The sequence below is a fragment of the Epinephelus moara genome, chromosome 2 (assembly GCF_006386435.1).
Source record: "Epinephelus moara isolate mb chromosome 2, YSFRI_EMoa_1.0, whole genome shotgun sequence".
Lineage (NCBI taxonomy): Eukaryota > Metazoa > Chordata > Actinopteri > Perciformes > Serranidae > Epinephelus > Epinephelus moara.
Genome location: NC_065507.1, coordinates 35348579 through 35370594, shown reverse-complemented (window position 1 = coordinate 35370594; position 22016 = coordinate 35348579). Strand labels below are relative to the sequence as shown.

At 40.6% G+C, this 22016-nt stretch overlaps 1 protein-coding gene across 3 annotated transcripts in view; it reads left to right on the top strand.

Annotated features, from left to right (window-relative positions):
• Window positions 1-1538: 1538 nt before the first annotated feature.
• eml2 (EMAP like 2) overlaps window positions 1539-22016 on the top strand; it is a 52333-nt gene continuing 31855 nt past the window's right edge. Inside the window, exons 1-3 of one of the 3 annotated variants that reach the window (XM_050066564.1) lie at window positions 1539-1787; window positions 18874-19104; window positions 21433-21550. In XM_050066564.1, coding sequence (XP_049922521.1) covers window positions 1715-1787; window positions 18874-19104; window positions 21433-21550 — 422 coding nt within the window. In that variant the 5' untranslated portion in view covers window positions 1539-1714. Of the gene's footprint in view, window positions 1788-10044; window positions 10241-18873; window positions 19114-21432; window positions 21551-22016 lie in introns of those variants that run through there. The other 2 variants (XM_050066555.1, XM_050066571.1) reach the window with 2 other exon arrangements.

Below are 22016 nucleotides of genomic sequence, written 5' to 3'. Positions count from 1 at the left end.
TGACCTCACCTTATTATAGGACTTTTTAAATATTGACAACCAGTCAGCTGAAACAGAGTCAAGACATAATTAATGTTTACTTTTATCACTTACCATGGAACAAATAAAATCAAATGACTACGGTGCCAACGTGACATTAAAGTCTTTAAGCAGTTACTCATGCTGCACATTAATAAAGGCTACAGAGGAGGTTGTACATCTCGCCTTGCTATATACTCTTTGGGTTCAATTACGAACACGTGTGCACCACACCGTCTCACACTGAATTATTCAGCAGCACAACTCCGTCAGCGGGATCAGCTTTCTCTCCTCTGAAACATGAGCCTCCTTGTTTACAGACCGACTCCAGCAGTTCCGGTTTTACTCACATAAAATCAGCATAATTGTACAGTTACATCCATCTCTGTCTCTCGCGCCTCCAATGATCACGAGCCGGAGCTGGCGGAGAGGCTGTTGCTATAGTGACAGCGGCACGCAGGGCAGATACAGGCGATGATGTTTCGTCAAGTCAGCGAGAGTTAGATAGACTAACACCGGAAAACAGATAGTTCTTTTTTCAAAATAAAAGCGTAGGTTTGTCAGCAAGAAATACACTGCATAAATACATAAATGAATGGATGGATTTTTACCAAATATGATTGGCACAGTTGTTATAGCTCCATCTAAGTGTATGTGTGTGTGTGTGTGTGTGTGTGTGTGTGTGTGCATAGATATATATACATAAAACTAATACTGCTGAAATGCGTAGAGCAATTTGAATTATAGAGCTACAATTAGTCAATTCATCGATTAGTCTATTAGAAATTAGAGTTAAAAGTCTTTGATAATCGATTGATTATTTCAGTCATTTTATAAGCAAAAGTCTCAAACTTTTGCTGGTATGAGCTTCATAAATGTGAGAATGTGCTGCTTTCCTTTATCATCTCTGATAGAAAATAAGGAGCAGTACTGGGAAGGTTACTTTTGAAAAGTTATAGGTTACACTTAACCTGTTACCCTGTAAACAATGTGATAAGTAATGCAGCGTAAAATGTTTTAAACTGGGCAATAAAGCTAAAAAAAAATGTCTGGAAATAGGCTATGCCAAAAGATGAATAACAACAGAGGAAATGTTAAACTTTTTGAAAATAATATATCCGAATGTAACCCTTTTGTTATCACTAACATTTGTTTTATCAAACCAATATGAATCGACCTAATAGGAATAACTGAGCTGAAAGGCAACAACAAGCGTAAGCACGTGAGAAAAGAACGTTTTCTTTTTTATGTTATGTAAAATGTAATGTAAAAGGACAGAACAGTGAAGAACAGAGGCTAGTGGAAATTAAAATTTGGGGAGTCTATGTGATTTAAATGTTGTTGAAATCATATTTGAGCGCACACACTAAAGATTCTTCTACAAAAACAATACAATCTCTATGGTCAGGTGGGTTTATGTGCTGTCGCTGTGACTCTTATTTTGAAAGAGAGAAGCGGAAGTGCTGTATATAACGCAGTGAGCAGATTACCGCTGGCAGTGAGACAGGAGCGGGAGAGCAGAGGGGGAGCCGGAGCAGGTAAAGGTGTGCGTATGTTCGTGTGTTTATGAATGTGGGGGACACAGGAAGGGGTGACGGCGTGAAGAAGAGACGGAGAGGGGTGAAAGGAGGACAAAGGACGCGACTGAGAGCAGGAAGAGCTGGAAGGAAAGAAGGGAAAAAGAGAAGAAGGAAGGATGTCTGAGAGGATATCTTCGTGTGGGAGCCTGTATGACAGCACCAACCTGCTGCTACAGTACTGCAACAACGGTGAGCTGTTTCTCATTTCACCTCCCCACTGGCAGAATATGGAGGTTTACACACTATAGCGACACTAAAATGTCCTGACAATGACATTCAGTAGGTGGGAACAGAAATGATATTCACCAGCTGACTGTTGCCGTTAAATGTTTTCTGCCTGCGCAAATTAGCCTGATTGAATGCACCAGTCTGTATAGGAGTGTCATTAAATTTACAGTTTATCATAGGTATTCAATGCTAGCTTGTTTATTCTTAATTTGTGTCCACCTTTTATAGATATTTTAGGTTTATTTTCGCTACTTTGAGGCTTTTTTTGTCCCTGTTTAATGTTGTGACTGGTGTTTTGGGTTATAGTTTAGGATTGAACAGTGATATCTACCTTCTATTAAGCTGTCAGGTATGACTGAAGGTGCTGTCAGTCCACAGCTACAAAATACTGTCTAAAAGCACAATCTATATTTTTATTTTTATGTTTTTATGTCTCAGTGACAGTGCATATTAATAAACATTACTTTAAATCGGCTAGTATATTATCTGCAGTCCCTGGCCAGGTGATTCCTGGCAGCCTAAAATCAAGAAACAAGAACAATAATTATGATGTAAACATATCAATTATGGTAACACACAAGACAGACATAAGCTGAAAACAGACACGGGCAGCAACAAAAGCAGAATCAATTACAGTTCAACAGGGCACAAACAAACAACACAGAGCATCTTAAATTACATCATAGCTGTGCAAAAACAGACACAAGCAAAGGCAGATAGGAGCAACAGGACAACAGCTGAGCTAAGTGAAGCAGCATGGTAATTTAGCAGCACACAAGTTGGGTTTGACAGACATTTGCCAAATGATAACACGCATCCAGACTGCTGTCAGATATGGTGGCCTGTAAGCCTTTCCCTTACCTGTCTAGAGACCTGTAAGTGGTGAGTTCCTTGACTGGTTCCCTCCAACACTAGAGGGATGGTTCTAACATTTGGTCCATTTTCTGGATTTGAATATGATCTGTGATGGTCATACGGCAGGTGTCATAGCTGCTCTTCTCCCTTGTGCAGCCTTCTATCACTGTAGCCATCACATCCTGCTTTACAAATATAATGCAAATAACCTGCTGCTGCTGCTGCTTCTGGGACGGACCATATCTGTGGTGACAAAGGCCAATTATTAAAATGTGTCTTCCGTCAGCTGAACAGGATGGTGATGGTTAATCCAACTGTTGTAAACAAAGTAAATGCCATTTTTCCTCTCCATGTTATTACAGTCAGGGTAGATTTGTTTTGGGAGGAAAAAAATCATGAAGTGTTGAGTTAAATGCATGATGTTGTGATCTGAGAGAGACCTGTCTGTGGTTTGACACAGTCCCTGCAAAACTTCACAGACAGCCATATTGAGCGACAGGTGCAGAGACAGCGAGGGGTCATGGGAGTCTGGTCAGAGCTGTGGTGTTGTGTGTTAGCCAAGATGTAACATGTGCCATTCAAACCATTTGGTGAGCGTTGTGGTCCAAAGCCTCCTGCAGCTCCCCAGGTCAGGACTGAAGTTAAACTGTAAGACAAATGTACAGGTGATGGAATAGAACAAAGTAAAATCATAAAGTGAATAATGTCAGCTGTAGGTTACCACGTGATCCTGTCGACTGACAGCTGGTCCTGCAGTGAGGGATCAGCTGCTAAACCCGGGTGTGTCCAGAGTAGGATGCTGTTTTGTCTGCCCCTCTTAAGGATTTTTTTAAACAGTGCGGCAGTTTATTAAGTTAAATTTAATAATTTAGTAACACTTAATCCTCAGAAACAAAAATGTTTTATCTTATTTCTGCGAGGGTTGACTGATGATTTAGAGTTTCTCTTTTTGGGTCAAAGGGACAGTATATAAGATTTAGGGGGGTTTAGTGGCATCTAGTGGTAAGGATTGCAGACTGCAACCAGCTGAAACTTGTCCTGGTCAGAAGTCCTTCAGTGTTCATTGTTCAGGAAGTTTTTACTAGGAGCCGAATTATCCGCAGAGGTCTCTTCCTCTCCAAACGTCCTCTCCAGACTTGCTGATTTAAACCGGCAAAAACACTGAATAACACAGTTTTGCATTACAAATCAGTGTGTCTCTGATGCTGTTTGGCATGTCGGAGATGGGCCGTCAGCCCAGCACCTTCTAATGTGTGCCCACCTTTTTTCTCTCTGCTAATGTCAGATCTAGATGTTCAGGATGTTTTTACTGGGAGCCAAATTAACCACAGCAGTCACTTCCTCTCCAAAACACACAGCCTGGCTATTTTTTCCAGCAAAACACTGAATTAAGCCGTTTCACTTTAAAGGTATACTATGCAGGATTGTTGGTCACTGTTTGTGAACACACTCACCAGCGAAAGTGAAAGTAAAAGAACCTCAAGAACATAATAGAATACAGGCAGAGGGCAGAGTCTCTGTCGATAAATACACTGCCATACACTTCTAGTGGGTCGTAAGTGATGACAGAGAGGGATTGCTACTGTACAAAATTGTTCGGTGTTTTTATGCTCTTGTAGTAGAGGAGCTTCTAACCATGCTGGCTGAGGCAAAAACACAAATGGCCCTATCTAGAGCCAGTGTTTGGTTCGTCCATTCTGAGATACTGTAGAAACATGGCAACACATCATGGTGGACTCTGTGGACCTGTTCCCATGTAAATATAAACTCCTCATTCTCAGGTAATGAAAACACTTTTCTTATTTCAGGTGACTATACACAAAAGAAAACATTTCTGCCAATATATCCCCCTAATCCCACAAATTCGACCTTTAAGTTAAGGTCAGTGGTCAGAGATTACACGTCACATGGAAGGCCCTCACAAGTAAAACATGCCTGTATGTGTTTGCTGACATATGCAGATATTGTTTTGAGGCCCAAAGGGAAAGAAAAAAATGCTCTTTCCATTCAGAGGTCAGAGGTCAGAGGTCAGACTCTGTGGAGCTGGAAGAGATTCAATATTTTAGCACAGACTGTTCAGCCAGAACTCTCCCCACTCGACAGGACCACCTCCCTTCCTGTTACTATATGCTGTTAAGGCTGAAGAGTCTGCAGGTTTCCCATCTTACCAGTATTTTCAAGCTTGATTTCATGCCGTAATAAACCACTCTATTACAGCATGACGCGATAATGATATTTTTAGGCATTTCGTGTCGTGACTTACTGGAAAAACTGAGAGTTGCCCCTTGTGCTTAAAGCTCTGAAAGACAGTGGAGGTAATTTGTCCACCTAAAACAAGGGCAGCCTAACAGCAGTTAACCAACAGTCTGAAGTACAGTGGAACACATTTACCATGATAGGTGCTGAAACTGCTGCTGAAAATAGGCCTGTGTGAAGTGTGAAGCAAACCTGAGAATACCGTGAAGTCAGGAAGGGACTGGTGATGTTCCACCCTGCTGTGCTGCAGCAGGTGAGATGCAGGTAGACAGATCAGAGCACACTGGAGGATAATAAGACAGTATGGCAGAGTGTATGTGTTTGGAATGTAACGTGTTGTCGGCCAAGTTGAGATGAAGTGTGAATGTGCTGTTGAACTCAGCAGTGCAACATCTGCCAAGTGAGCTCCAATCAACCAACTTCTTTCTTTCTTTATTGTTGCGTCTGTCCATCAGTCTTTTCTTTTCTTTCTTTTCCTCCTCTGCCATCTGTCCTCTCAGTGTAACCAGAGATTCTTTGCAGTGTGTTGATCAGATCTGCTCTCCTCGGCCACCTGGTCACATCTCGAGCAAAAACAGTTTGCATTATCCCTTTATAGTTTTGATAGTTTTATTGCGGAGTGCGATTTAGATGTTTTATGTCTGTGTGGGGCAATATAACGAGTCCATTTAGCTCCTCTAGTGCTGACGGCCTTCATGGATTTATCAAAATGATCCTGCTGATGTAAACTCCACCTATCTGGTACTCCAGGCAGCATAAAACACACCCTAAGGATTTGTGCAACACACTATTTATTTATTTTTTATTCCTTCATTAACAAGTCGACTGCACTGAAAGTATACCACTGCTCAGTGAATCACATATTTATTGTCCCAACATCAGCACAGAGAACTATATGGAAAAAAAGGCTCTACAGTGTGAAACAACACACTAACATAATACCCTTTACAGTCACTTAAATGACTTGAATCTGAACTGTGCAGAGCTGCACGGCAGCAGCCCCACATGGCAGTAAGGGGTAACTGTCACACAGGGCCACACATGATTAAACCACAGAAAACTGCACCCCTGTCCCATTTAATGATTCAGCTTGGTAAGAGTGGTGTATTTAAACATCCCAGTACAGTGTCCATTCAGAACATACCTGTTTGTAATGGGCCAACTGCTTGGCTTGTGGTATTTCTGCTTTCAGCTTTCTCGAGAACCGCTCATACAGACAACTTCACACTTGACACTGCATTCCCTTGGGTCCTGAGCAATACACCTAGACCCCAAACAGCTATAGCTTTGATATAGTGTTTAGATATGACAAATATTAAATTATGTGTCTATTCTAACCTATTGTACCCTGCAATTATACACTAAAGGCCCTCGAAGCACTTAAAAAAAAAATGTGATACTCTATGTGGCGGCACGGTGGTGTGGTGGTTAGCACTGTCGCCTCACAGCAAGAGGGTTCCCGGTTCGATCCCGGGTGTGGGAGCCCTTCTGTGCAGAGTTTGCATGTTCTCCCCGTGTCAGCGTGGGTTCTCTCCGGGCACTCCGGCTTCCTCCCACAGTCCAAAAACATGCAGATTGGGGACTAGGTTGATTGATAACTCTAAATTGTCCGTAGGTGTGAATGTGAGTGTGAATGGTTGTTTGTCTCTATGTGTCAGCCCTGCGATAGTCTGGCGACCTGTCCAGGGTGTACCCTGCCTCTCGCCCGATGTCAGCTGGGACAGGCTCCAGCCCCCCCGCGACCCCCAAGAGGATGAAGCGGTTAGAAGATGAATGAATGAATGAATGATACTCTATGGAATACTTCTTACCTACTGTGTGCTTCTACTTCACAGGAAAACAATGTACTACTACCTTTACCTGTCAGAGACATGTTACTGGTTACATTGCTTCACAAAATATATATGACACATTGTTATTGATTAAACTATCCAGCATTATATTAGAACTGAAACCTTCACCATGAAGAGATGTTCAGTAAATGTCAGTACATTGTGCTGGTAATTCCTCTCTTTCACTCTTTAGTTAACATAAAATATTTGAATGTGGTATTGATAGATTTACAATAAATAGTTAAAGGAACAGTGTGTAAGATTTGGAAGGATTTAGTGGCATCTAGTGGTGAGGATTGCAGATTGCAACCATCTGAAACTATTCGGAATTAGAATTCCTTCAGTGTTCACTGTTCAGGAGGTTTTTCTCAGGAGCCAAATCATAAGCAGAGGTCTCTTCCTCTCCAATTCAAACGGACCAGGTGATTAAAACTGGTAAAAACACAGAATTAAGCACTTTCATTTTTAAAAGATTAGTGTTTTTCCAATGCAGTTCGTCACAAAGGGGCTTCTAACTAGTGGCTGACGTGAATATGTATATATTCTATTTATAATCTCACACACTGGACCTTTATTGGTTTTACTTCCTGAGTATTTCTTATAAAGGGTGAAAAGTAAAGCAAGATGGCGACCCCTAAATCACTTAATCTATTTCTATTTACACAACAGGCGTTGGTTAAGATATGTTCGATTCAGTCTGTATCACTGCTGTTGTGAAGTGGAGCATCGATCTAATTAGCTTTTGTATTTTCCAGGTGGTAAAGTTATTTGTTTTATAAGTTAGTATGGCAAAGAATATCACACCTAAGAGACATGCTTCCCTCTCCGCAGAGCCCTGAAGCCCCGCCCCCACTGCTGCACAGAACCACAGAGCCCGTATGCTTGTTTATTCAAAGTTTATTAATATTGAGCAGGTTTTGTGTCCAGATTGCATCACATTTGACACTGCACACCCTTCCCTTCCCAACAATAAACCTGCCAAGTGTGAAGTAGATCGGTTGAACGGTTTTCAAGATATGCAAAGACACACAGACAGACAGACAGAGATTCCTTGTTTTATAGTTAGATTATGCTGCTGCAATCTGTATGTATCCTGAAAAACACACATGAACACAGCGTGTAACAACATCAGGAGCACATTTACAGTGAATAGATGCATTCTGGGTGCATGCCAGTATTGCAGGGTACAGTATGTTCTTTCAGCTGTAGATTGAGATGAAACGACTGAAGCAGTGTAAGCAGTGTTTCAGCAACAAGGGCTGCCAATCACAGAGCATTGTACTGCTGCACAGACCTGTGATTTGCCAACTTTGTAGGCATTTACTATAGACAGAGAAATAAAACTCATTTAGCTCATTGTGCTGTAGTGTTAGTGCGTAGTGAAAATCTTCGAAATGTCTGGTTTCAGTTTATCCAACAGGTTTTAAAGAGGATACTGAAGGATGAGTATAATCTGTAGAGCTTTTATAGAACTCCATCTATTTGAAAACATGCAGTTTCTCATCAGGTTTATTAAGGTGTAATTTTTGCTCATTCAGTGCAAGTTAAAGGATGAGGCTGGCGTCTTTTTTTTCCCCTATTATCGTCATATGAAAATACTAAAACCAACAGTGTAGGGTGAGTGTCAGTATCCTGTTGGCAGAACTCTGACCTGAATCGATTGTTCCCTTCAGAAGATGTGAACTTTTAAAAGTGAGGCACGCTAATATAGTTAATTTAAGAAAAAAATGTTGGACTATTTTCAGCTGTAGATTAATACACATTTGGTGCACTGGTGAGTATTTGTGGAAGTAGGACAGTGTATATGGGATTGAGTCAAAATAAACTACAGTGTGAGTGTGTTCATGATAATAGAGTGGTGAAGGAATGAGTCCTAAATTCCATAAATGAGTTAGCATTTAGCACATCCAGTTCCCTCATCACAAACTCAGTGGGTTTTTGAATGGATTTTTGGTTAAACGTCTGAAATAGGTCTGTAGTTCAGAGACTCATGAAAATCAAACCAACATGAAAACGTCAGTAAATACCCAACTCATGAATTTTGATGTCTTTATGTGTCTTAAAAAAGTTGATGCTAATAAGAAGCTAAATGAAATCAGCTTTACAGCCTTGTAGTGGTGGCAATGTTAAGTCATGCCAGCATGGTGTAGTTCGTTTATAGCCTAACGTTAGCCTTTTACTTCTGGCGATTGCATTTACACTTCAAAAATCATAACGTGTTCATTTGTGAAGATTATCTTGCTGAACAAAACATGTAAGTATCATAAACTTTTGTTCACCACAGAGTTTATTTTCTGCAATAGTCCAAAATCCAATGAAAAATTCCCATAGGCTTTTTAACGAGGGAATGAGATTTCAACTTTGGCCTACAATAAAAAAAAAAAAAAACATAATCCCTGCAGCTCTCTATGAAGGAATATGTCACCCAGTGCAATAGTGTGGCTCACTGATGTGTTTTTCAATAGGTTTTGGGACAACAATGGAGCTCTATGGCACAGAGGAATAACTAACCCTCAGGCTTTGGCAGCTCAGACAACACTTCTTGGTTTTTGGATGTTCCATGGGATTTGTTGACGAAAGGAAAATGTAGAATATCACCAGACTTGCCTTTGAATTAAAACACAAAAAAACAGCATTATTGGTGTTACTACGTCTTCACAATTTCACATGAGAGCCTGTAGAGATCAAATATTTTGTGCCATGATGGTCAATCATTTTTGTACATTTTGAATTCACTTTCTTGGAAATGCAAAGTAAGGGCATGTGTGCTGCGTCGTGTGTGTGTGTGTGTGTGTGTGTGTGTGTGTGTGTGTGTGTGTGTGTGTGTGTGTGTGTGTGTGTGTGAGTGTGTGAGTGTGTGAGTGTGTGAGTGAGTGTGTGTGTGTGTGTGTGTGAGTGCAAGTGTGTCACTGATCCTGGGGTCTGGCTCTGCAGCATCTCTTCCTGGTGGTGCCTGGCTGCACAGATGCTGATGCTGGTGCAGCCTGTGTGTATGTGTGTATGTGGCCCTGAGCCAGGCTCCACCCCTTCTGCCTGTGTCCTCATTGCCTATAGCTAACCAGACAGGAGGAGGAGGAGGAGGAGGAGGAGGAGGGATGGATGGAAGTGAATGAGGAGAAGAAGGGGAAGAGGGAGGAGGAGAAAAGGGGGGAGGGGATTATAGGAGGAAGAGGGAGTTGTCCAGGAAGAGAGGGTGAGAGTGAGGAAGTGGAGGCGGTAGAGGGAGTGGTTCAGCAGGAGAGGATGGGAGATGAGAGTTTGTGAATGTGTGTCGGTGTGTGTGTAAAAGAGAGAAAGAGTGATCAAGCACTGATCCCAGACGGGGAGGGGAGGAGTCCAGAAAGCCTCTAGGGGGAGAAGAGTGGAAGCAAGTGGCGAACCAGACTGACTGACTGAGTGTTTGCTGTGGACTGACACACTGGTTTGATTGACAGGAGGAGTGACCAGGCACTTAGCGTGGCACAATGGCAGGTAGGCGAGACGAGCTCCACCTTCATCATCACTTCACTGCATCATGAATATTTCAGCAGCCTTCAATTTTCTTATTGCCCTGCGCCGACCTCCCATTGTCCATCTCACTGTCTCTCTCTGGCAGCATTACACACACACACACACACACACACACACACACACACACACACACACACACACACACACAGAGCCCACCCCCTCTGCATATCAGCATCAATATCTGTCCATCCATCTTTCCTTTCCCTCCAACTCCCACTTTGCTTCTTCCTCTTCACCATCCACCCCTCTCCTCTGTTCATCACCCTTCCTCCTCTCTCCGGTCATTCGTCTGTTTCCTTACAGTAGTCATGTGTCTGTATCAGCCTCGTGTCAGCTGGGTTTCAAGTATCACTTTACAGTAATGTATGTCTGTGCTGGGACAGAGAGGGAAGTTAGTCTGCAACATAAAATGTGTGTGTGTGTGTGTTTGTGTGTGTGTCGCCTGCTGAATGTCAAATAGATGTGGCCTCTGGTTTATAAGGAGAGTAATGGAATACCGCTGAGGTGTAACCGTTGTTATGGGGTGTGTTGCGTGTGCATGTATGTTTGTGTGTGTGTGTGTGTGTGTGTGTGTGTGTGTGTGTGTGTGATAATTCAAGGGCAAATTGAAAAGTAGCAGGCTCTGCAGTGTTTTTAAACAGGTGTCCTGTCAGGAGAGGAGATGAAGGTGAACTCTGCTGATCTCCCCATCTTTGTTTACTCTCTCTCTCTCTCTGTCTCCATTGTTGCTGTGCATCCTCCCTCACTCTTCCTCTTTGGTATGTAACATATTACATGTCTGGTTAAATGTAAAGAGTGATGTTAGAACTCAAACTAAATGTGCTAAATGTTCACATACTAACATTTTTACAATTTTATTTTTTGTTATGTTTTATGTATCGTATGTTTCAGGCAGAAAGGTAATTTCCTCTCATAAAACATCAAACAGTAAATGGACATTTTAAACATTCAACTGAGCGTATGTTAAACATTTCATGTAAAATGTATTTGAATCCAAATGAGAAAATTCAGCATTTCAGGATGCAAGAGTTGTTAACATGAAGGCTAACTTGCTAATTGTAGGGATGTTAAAGAGATTGGCTAGCAGGCTGTTGCTCAAACTACATGCTGTACTTTCGCATTATTGCATTGCCTGCCATGTACCCAACTATAATAGTGTTAATACATTAGCATACGATTAGGAATTAATTTAAAGTACAGCTGAGGCTTAATTCTGCGATGCCACCCTTCAGACAAACTTTACCTTTTTGTTCCCCGCTAGTGGTTAAAGGGAAATTTTGGTTTATTTCAACCCGTCTCCTATCGTCCTGAATTTGTTTCAAGTGACTAGTGACATAAAAATAATAGTTACCATGTTAGCCGTTAGCCTAGATACAGCCGGGGTGCATAGTAGTGTCAGACCTGTTAAAACTTAATTGAACGGGCAACATTCAAGTGCACAGTTAGTCCACTAAACAAGCTTTTTTTTCCCACAAAGACCGCCTCATATCGTTAGGATAAATGTCAGAGAACATATAGAAAACGACATGTAAACGTGTTGTCTTACCGGTGTGGTGGCCCTTATTTATTTGAGCCAGAATACACTGACGAAGAGCTTCATGAAACTGAAGAACGGAGGAGGAGAGAGAGAGAGGCGCAACAGGTAGAGGACGACAGAGGAGGAATGGNCCGGTAAGGTAAGACAACACGTTTACATGTCGTTTTCTATATGTTCTCTGACATTTATCCTAACGATATGAGGCGGTCTTTGTGGAAAAAAAACTTGTTTAGTGGACTAACTTTACACTTGAAGTATGCCCGTTCACTTACGTTTTAACAGGTCTGATGATACTATGCGTCCTGGCTGTATCTAGGCTAACGGCTAACATGCTAACTATTATTTTTATGTCACTAGGTCACTTGAAACAAATTTAGGACGATAGGAGACGGGTTGAAATAAACCGAAATTTCCCTTTAAGATCTTTGTGAAGATGTCTTTCCTTTTTTTTAAAAATCTATTAACAACTTTGTTTTTTGGTTAGACCATGGATGGATAAAGAGAGCTGGGTACAGCGATGGAGACGGGGTCCCATTTATTCTTATGAAAGTTGCTTAGTGGTTCATAAAGCCAAAAATGGTTTGACATTCAGGTTATAAAATTACCTGGATCTTCCGCATAATTTGGCCCATTGAGCAGCAGGGACAGTAGAGACTTTGCTGGTCAAATGGCTGTCTTACAGTTTAGCCCTCTGTTATCTTGAACTGGGATAAAATGATTACATTGTGCAGGTCTTCTGGACAGTGTTATCGGACCAAATGGCTCAAATCCCGATAGTGAAACAAGTTATTTTGTGGGGGTTGTGATGCTCCAAAAAGTGTATCCACTGATTTACAGTGTTTCTTTTTTTTTTACAATCAAGTCTAAAGCCCTATTCGCACGGGATTAGTATTACCTGGGGACGTCTGGTAATTTGTAAATTACCCCCCCACGTCTGTGTTTCTTGCGGTGCATTTGCACGGGAAAAGCTAAGTCTGTATTTTACTCGAATTTACTGACATTACGGCCCGGAAATGATGACAGTATCGCCAGGACAACATAATTTGTACTTTCCAAAACCCTTATACATCACTGTTAAAAGCTTATGTTGTAACAACGCTATTGTTAGGGTCTCGTTAGGTTTAGGCACAAAAAACACTTGGTTAGGTTTATGGAAAGCTTATGGTTTGTGTTAAAATGATCACTTTTAACGTGGTATGTGTTAGTCGTCATGGAAACAGTAAATAAAATGTCAAAGCAGCAACGGGACTTCGGAACAGTGGGCAGTTGTTGTCGGGATAATGGGCCGTCAGGGCGTTTGTATTAAGCCTGTTGGAAGATAGAAAAATGTTCCTTACCGCATGCTGCTATGCATGTCATCCATCTCAATATCTTCCGAAATTTCGCTCTTCTGATGGATCTGAGCTTGCTGTTTCTGCAAATGGGTCTCCATACTGTGTAACGACGAGATGATGAGACTCCTGCATTTGCACCTAAAATGCTGTCAAAACTGTCATTCATAATTTCCAACGCAGCCTCCATAATTCAACCGGGAAAGAGGTAGAAAAAAGGTGTGCAATAAAAACAACAACAACTAAAATACCCCCCAATCACTGAGATGCAGATTCGCACGGGACAAGTATTATCACGGGACGTCTGTGTTTGGCGAAATATAGTAGGTAATTTGCGGTGGAATTTTTACTTTAGAAATTACAGACATGGTGCATTCGCACGGGATTAAGATCACAGACATCCTCCGCAATTATTACAAATTACCAGAGGTCCCCAGGTAATACTAATCCCGTGTGAACAGGGCTTAAGTCACAGTTTGGCCACTATGTCAAATTGGCTCCAATGTCCGGTGTGCTTCCTGGGGACCTGGGATTGACAAGTGTAGTGTTGAATTGCTACAGAATTTTAGGCTATGTCCAAAATTTTAGAGACTGTCTTTGGTTAGTAAAACTGTCTCCTACAGGTTATTTTATTTGAGCATCTCCTCCTCATTCTTTCCCTCTCTCTGCTCTGTTCTGTACCTAATGGCAGTTTACATAAACACAATCATTGCTGCATTTAGTTCAAGATGAATCATTCCTCTCTCTTTCTGTCTCCTCCCACCAACAATCTGTCCTCTCTTTCTTCAGTCTCTCTCATTCAGTTTGCTTTTATTATTTGTATTATTTGTATTTGTGAGTTGGATTGCTCTTGAATAACTATGGCTGACCTAAATTGGATCTCTGTATCAGCTGTGTGATTATGGAGCAATGTTAGAGTAGCTAACATACAGTAGCAGGACAGTATGAAGACAGTTGTGTAATATCACCCCTCAGGAGGTGAGACATCACTTCATTTGTATTGTTTTACCATACGAAATATCCATAGAAATAATACTTTAATGGTTTAGCTTTCCATAATTCATTCATATTGGATGAGGTTTAATTTTCAAGTGGGTCATTGACCCTGAAACATCATTTAATGAAGATGAATGAAAGGCTCTTAGAAGCTAGCAGCTATTTAAAAAAAGAGAGACCCACCATTCCAATTGAAATGGAAACTCTGGGATATAATATCAGGATTGAATGAATTATTAATATATGAGCAGGAATGATTATTTATATGTATAGGACAGGGTTGGGTATAATGATTGAAATGTGTTTGGATCAATAATTGACTGCAGTTTTAACTCGTATTTTTTATTAATATCATTATGCCTATACACTAGTTTTAATGTCTAAAGTCTGACACCCTCTTAAATCTAAAGACAATGTAAGTTTTAATTCTCACATAAAAGTTTTTGCAAAAGACGGGGGGTCTTGCAAGGGTTCCTTTTGAGATTATTTCTCATCCTGCTCCTGGTGGAAATATGACATCAAACTCCCTTTAGGAAATATGACATATTAACATTTGCTTACGTGTCTGCAAAAACATACAACTGTAGAAACACAAGGAAAAAAGTGTCATATACTGACAATTTTCTTGTCAGTTTGGCATCAATATAACCCTAAAGATAAACTGTATTTATGTACAAACTTTACATTTTGGATTTTGTCGCATTGCTACCAGCCACCGTTGATTTGCAGCGCTACTTTAGTGGGAGGAGACTGTGGGAATGAGAGGTGAACCATTTAAAATAACAAGATTTCTCATTAAAATAAGTGCTTGTTTGTGGATCAGATACATGTCCAGTTAAACACAGAGACAGCTCGGGCCACCTTATGCCAAATGATCAAGATCATGGGAGCACTCAACAGCTTAAGTAAAACTTCCATGATTTTATTCCGACATTAGAAATTTGTCTGCAACAGTGAAATTGCTTGAGAAGTCGTTTGGTGTAAGGCCGGCATTAGTTGTATTAGTGTTGTGTGTGTCTACCTGCTCAAGGACTGCAGACAGAAATTAGCTTGTAGTCAAATCTGGTACAATGCATCTCTTCTCCTTGTGTAAGATAAATGTTTTTTGTACATGCATTAAACTAAACTAATCTGTGAAAGGCAGAAATGATTAAAACTTTTTCAACAAAACATTAATGTTATTTGGATAAACCAGTCTAATCCTACTCCATCAGATATGTGAGCAGAAAGCTGGAGATGGTTAGGAAGTGAAACGATGACGAAGGCTTGAGATAATCAGACATTATGCTGGCTGTTCTGGCATGCAAATCTCTCTTTAGCTTGACTTCTCTATGTAAATCTGAAGCTTGATTTCCCTGTGGCCCTGTCTCATTTGACTGCAGGATGTGATACAGTAACAGTAACAGTACTCTTTGTCTCCCCCGGCTCAGTTTACAGCGCTGAACTGATGCATGCTGGGAGCGTTGTATTGACTTGCGCTGAAGCAGTGTGTCCTGTACAATCCCTTTTGAAGTGCATACACTTTTACTGCAAGTTTAAAGTCGCTATTTTAAACTGTTGCAGCTCTGATCTCTGAATGGTGTACACATGATGAGTGTGACCTCTGCATTTAAAAGAATGAGGTCATGGTAGATGTTTACTTTAAGAGTCTGCTGGTTATTGTTGTTTTCATTTGAACTTATTTTATTGTGTTATGTAGATGTGTTTTAGTCTTGTCACTTTCAATCATAGAAGGAGTCTGTCTACTTTCTCTTTGATATTATTGTGATATTTTTTTTCATTTCATTGTGACTTTTTTATTTAATTTTACTGTATAGAGCTAATTAGACAATCACTGAAGTCTCTGCTGAAACAGGTATTTGAGGGCTGATCCTGATATGTTGTGTACTTATATTTTATGACAAGATTCAGTCCTTTTTTCTTAAATAATAGTCAGTATTCAGTGTGTACTTCCTGTGTGGATAGAAGAGCCACTGAAACAGTTCATTGGGGATTAACACTTTCTTTTTAAATCTTTTTGTGTATCACCACATCTTTGCAAAAGATACCTTGATGACCGGGCTTTTGAATAAAGAACAAATTAGTAAGAATGTAAGCATATTCAGATCTACAGTAAATGTTAACAGATCATTGGAAACTGTAAGCACATATTTGCAAGGTTCAAACAGAATGCAATTTTTTTCTCAGTTGGTGTAATATTCAAAAAGTGTGTCTCTTTTTTGGAATGAAAATCTGCATTTGTGATCTTGAGGACGTGCTTGACTTCATGACAGAGAGGGGACAGAGTTTAGAATTTAGGATGCATGAACAGTGGAGACGTTCTGTCCGACCAGAAACTTGTTTTTATCAGGTTGTAATCTGTTAATGTGGGGCACAGATTAATAATCTGCACTGGGCAGTTTGCCTTTGATAATCTAGCCAGCCTCTGGTGATGTAATCATGGTGGGTGTGAGGATGGTGGACGATTAAGCTGGAAAGAGTTCAAGATGAGAGGAATAAAGGCAGATGATGGAAGGATGTGAGGGGGCTGGAAGCAACAGTTGCTCTTATATATATTTAGTATGTTTTGCTCTCAAAATTAATTTGGGAAACAAAAACAAATCCTCTGCATGTCAGAGTGATGAGATCTCTTGCTGAGTATAGATTTTAACAGGAGTCTGCAACAATGTCAGCGTCTGTGAGGCTGCACTTCAGCACAGTGTGACAGAGCTTGATGCAATCATGTTCACAATGACAATGCTTACATGAAGATGTTAGCAGGTTTAATATCTACTGTGTTTACTCTCTTAGTTTTGCACACAATGTACTGCTTAGGCTGATGGAAATGTAATTAGTTTTGCAGGTATTTGGTCATAAACCAACGTATTAGAAACATTGTAGCCACCAACTCTAACAAAAATAAATTAGTATTTGTTAAACTGAAGGAAAATTACTTTCAAAAAGAACCAGCATTGGCGATTAGCCACCAAGAGTAGCCACTGGGACTAACCACAGACAGTCTATGGACTAACTAGCTTATTGCTAACTTCCGCTATCTCACTGGAAGTTGCGCATATAATCATTTCTACAGTAGTGCCCTCAGGAATAAGGTGGATACCCTATGACATGACAAATGATTTGTTAGCCCTCTGGCTTTTGGATTTTGGGAGAGAGTTGTTCATGTTCACAAACACTGATTGAACTTTCCAAGGCCATGGACATAACATACTGGAATTCTTCATTTTGGTGATGTTTCCCTTTAAATCTGTTCATGTCGGCGGTTACAGTGCTGCTAATACTTTGGTTTATGACCAAATACCTGCAAAACTAATAACATTCCCATCAGCCTCAGCAACAGAAGCAGCTTTTAAGGGGGCTTGCTCCGTTACTGGCTGCAAACCAGACACCTTTGAGGCTGTGGTGGAGAGGAGGACACTAAACAAACTGTTAACCATAATAGATAAACCTGACTACCGTCTCCACCAACTACTGGACAGACAGCAGAGCTCTTCTTCTAACGGACTGGTTCAGCTTCGCTGTCACAAGGACCAATACAGGCAATCTTTTCCTACCCAAAGCAACAACTATGTACAACACATCACCTCTGTCTAACAGAAGTGTCAGCTTTATAGTTTTCTGTCCCAAACTCCACTATGTTTTGCTCTTCAGTAACCTTGCACATGTAAAATTTGCACATCTCAGTCTCCTACTCAACAAATTTGCACATTAATTTCATGTTTATACTGATAGTATGTTATACCATGGATACATTTTATAGTTTAGTATTTGTATTTTAGTATATTTATAGTGTGTTATAGTATATTCTTTAATTGTATATTCTATAGATATTCCACAGATATATATTTTATACTGACAAAGTATGCTTAAGTTTTTTTTATTGATATATATTTCTCTTTTCTGATGTGATATGTGTATTACTGTGGGTTTTTTTTTACTGTCTATCTATCTGTCTGTCTATCTATTCATCCATCCATCCATCCGTTTGTCTGTTAGACTAATGGAAATTTTGACATTTACAGGTATCCTGCGGATTTCCCGTCTAATTATTCATGTTTGCAATCAATGTTGCTCCCAAAACACAGTGCTTGTATCCTGGAGGCCAAACAAACACACAAACATTTACAAAAACAAATATTTGTGAATATTTTGAAACCTGCATTGTTTACATCAGTGTCAACATGAGTCCCCTTCATTTTCCTCACGTTTACATTACTGGTACATTTCTCCAAAGCACAACAGGTGGCTGAAAACTCTAGAGAGCACCTTTAGGATCTCAATGCACAACGATGTAATGAAGAGGGCAAAGCTTTGTTTCTCTGTCTGCAACTCTGTCTCCATCCCCCTCTCTTCTTTTCCCTTTCCTCCATGCTGTCCATACAAAACAACCACACAACCTGGTATCTGGTGTTGTTTTCCTTCTCTTACTTTCTGACTCACACTCACACATGGAGTCTAAATTATTAAAACCAGTCAAGTTTCCTGTGTGCTCATAAGCCCCTAAGAAACTCTAAACCACTGATTCACAAAGCAGCAGCAGCAGATATCCATAACACTCACCTAAAGCAGCTGCTTGTGTTTATATCCAAATTAATGAGCCCAAATGTTCAAATAGCTAGAAAATGACTGCCCAGCATGTGACCTGCTGATTGTTACCCCTTGTAAAGTGTACTGTGAGCTTTAAGTCTTAGTGACTTGAATCTAAACTAAAAACCCTCTTTCCTCCTGTCCAGATGACACGGTGTCAGCCAGCAGTAACATGGACATGGAGGACCGGGTTTCCCACCTGGAACAGAAGCTGCAGCTGCAGGAGGACGAGATCCAGCTGTTGAAGGCAGCTCTGGCTGACGCTCTGCGCCGACTGGGCTACTGTGAGGAGCAGAGCCTGGTCATGCAACCTGGAGGCGTCCATGCTGCTGGGAGGAGACCACTGGCCACCACAGCTTCAGCACCGCCTACCAAGGGTAAGAAAGGTAACTGGTGAAAAGAGAGCCGTCCGTTCCTAGCTCGTCATCAGTCATCATGCATCATCAGTAATACTGTAGACATATTCTTGCTGTTTTTATGTTCATAATCTTAGATAAATGTGTGTCTACCACTGTGATGGACAGTAAAATTTGAGCAGCCATTCAGTAAGTCCCATGAGTCTCTGCTGCAGCTGCTGTCCTTTCATCACTACACCATACAGGATTATACTGTCATTGTATTCCCCAGTGTCGCCAGTAGAAATGACACACCACTCCTGAAAAACCCATAACCTGAATGAATACAATGGAAGTTATAGATGGCCTTTGAATGTACTGCATGTTGCAGAAGTGACACCTGAGGCCAGTTCACAACACCTGCAGTGTCAAATACACTAAATCTTTTGTGAATTGTTCTCAGTGACATGGATTTAAAAACACAGTAGCCAGGATCCAGTGCTCACTCATACACAGTCTACTAAGTGAGCGTGAGCAAGCACTAACATTACCACTAAACCATCACTATAAACTCTGATAAGCCTACTGCATTAATTTCAAATAGCAGCCATTAGGCCTGGTTTACATAATCATCATTGCAGCACCCCTACAGTAGCACATATTTGTAGAAGAGTCATGCAGAAAGCCAAATACACGACACACAAACAGCCACACAGAAACACAAATTCACACATTCTCACACAATCTTCATACTTTCACACATGATCAAAAATATTGTAGTCATAATCTGACATGACTTTCAACAAAACAAATATATCTCAATTTATTTAGATAATATAAATAATACACAACCTTAATACCAAAAAAGTTTGGATGCTGTGTAAAATGTAAATAAGGATTTGCAAAAGACCTTGTCTGGATGGCAACATAAAACCTGAATGTACCTTTCAGCATTCACAGTGCCTTCACAGATGAACAAGTTACCCATCATGCCATGGGCACTAACACACCTCCATACCATCACAGGTCCTGGCTTTTGAACTTTGCACTGTAACAGTCTGGTCCTTTTCCCATTTCACCCAGAGGACACGACATCCATGATTTCCAAAAACAGTTTTAAATGTGGACTCGTCAGACCGCAGCACATTTTTCCACCCTGTGTCAGTCCATCTCAGATGAGATTGCATGTGTAGATGCAGGGATGAACTGTGTTTACCAACAATGGTTTTCAAAGTATTCCTGAGCCCATGTAATAATATCCTTTATACTGTACAATCAAGTGTGTTTTTCATACATTGCCCTGTGAGGGGTCAAAAGTCACAGCCATCCAATGTTGATTTTCAGCCTTGTCTCTTACATTCAGAGATTTCTCTTGATTCTCTGAATCTTTTGATGATATTATAGATTGTTGATTGTGAAATCCCTAAATTCTTTGTAACTGTGCGTTGAGAATAGTTATCCTCACACTGTTGGACTGTTTGCCCACAGTTTTTTGACATAGTGACTATCCTTGCTTGTGAACACCTGAGCCTTTTGAAGATGCCCCTTTCATACCTAGTAAAGAGATACTATCAGTTGTTACCAGTTAACCTGTTTACCTGTGGAATGTTCCCATACTTTTGTTGCCCCTGTCCCAACTTTTTTGGAACATGTTGCAGGCATCAAATTCAGAGTTAGTGTAGATTTTACAAGAAACAATACAGTTTGTCAGTTTAAACATTAAATATCTTGTCTTTGGACTGTATTTATTTGAATATAGGTCAAAAAGGATTTACAAATCATTGCATTCTGTTTTTATTTACATTTGTCACAATGTCCCAACTTTTTTGGAATTGGGGTTATAATGTTTCTATATAGCCACTGACCGACGAAAGGGTGAACTTGTTTCAAATGCGTTTTCTGGGCTAGAAATAAACCGACGTCCAGTGCACTGTAAAACTTTCGATTCAGGAATCCATTTATTCAAAGTTCTGTAAACACTTGCTCACTGTAATGTATGACTACAAGTTGACGAGAGAGACGAGTAAAGTTCTTGCCTTAACCAGTTTGTTAAACCACTCAAAACAGTGTTGAAAAATTAAGAGATGTAGCGCAGTGTCTCACAGAGAACAGTGCTCTCACTCAGCAGCCCTGGTAACAACAGCAACAGCATAGGTTATATCACCTGTGGGCCAAACCTGCCTCCCTCCCTCTGCTCCACCAACCACCAGCACAATCATGCATGTACCCTGCATTCCCATGATTGGCAGGGAGATGGGAGACGATAGACTAGCTTCGCTAATCCAGAACTCCCAACTGTACGAAATCATAAACAAATAAACAAAAAAAGTCCTCTTTAGCTGAAGCTAATAACAATTTGTCACCTTTCAGTGCGTCAGCTCCTGCAAGCTCTTCCCTCCAGACCTCTGAGTAATGGCTACATTCAACAGAAACGCCTCCTCTCGTCCCCTTCCTCTCCTAAGAAGGAGGTGCTACAGTCCATTAAGAGGTATACAAAACACCACAGACAAAGATACACTGCCACAAATATCAACCAGGTTTTTGTGTGTGTTGTTCAACCTTCCACATTCCTTCACACTTAATCTTTTATAACTTCATTTTGCGTTGTGTTTTTTTTTAATATAGTATATACTGATGTTTCTTGCTTATACCATCTCCTTTGTTGCTGTAATGATGCAAATGTCCCTGCTGTGGGACTAATTGAGGATTATCTAATCTTTAAGCAGTGGTCTTGGGGAACAGTGGTTTGGTAAGACCATCCTGACGAGGTGAGCTCAACATTCTGTTTCGCTCTCCGTGTCAGTCTGCACTCTGCCACATATCCAGAAACTAAAATCCGTTCGAGGCCAATCAGGGATCTGCACTAATGTAAACAGCCAATCAGGGACTGCTTTGTAGTTGATGTTGTAAAATGCAGGCCACAGCTTGCAGAACAGTATTGTTTTGGCAACTCC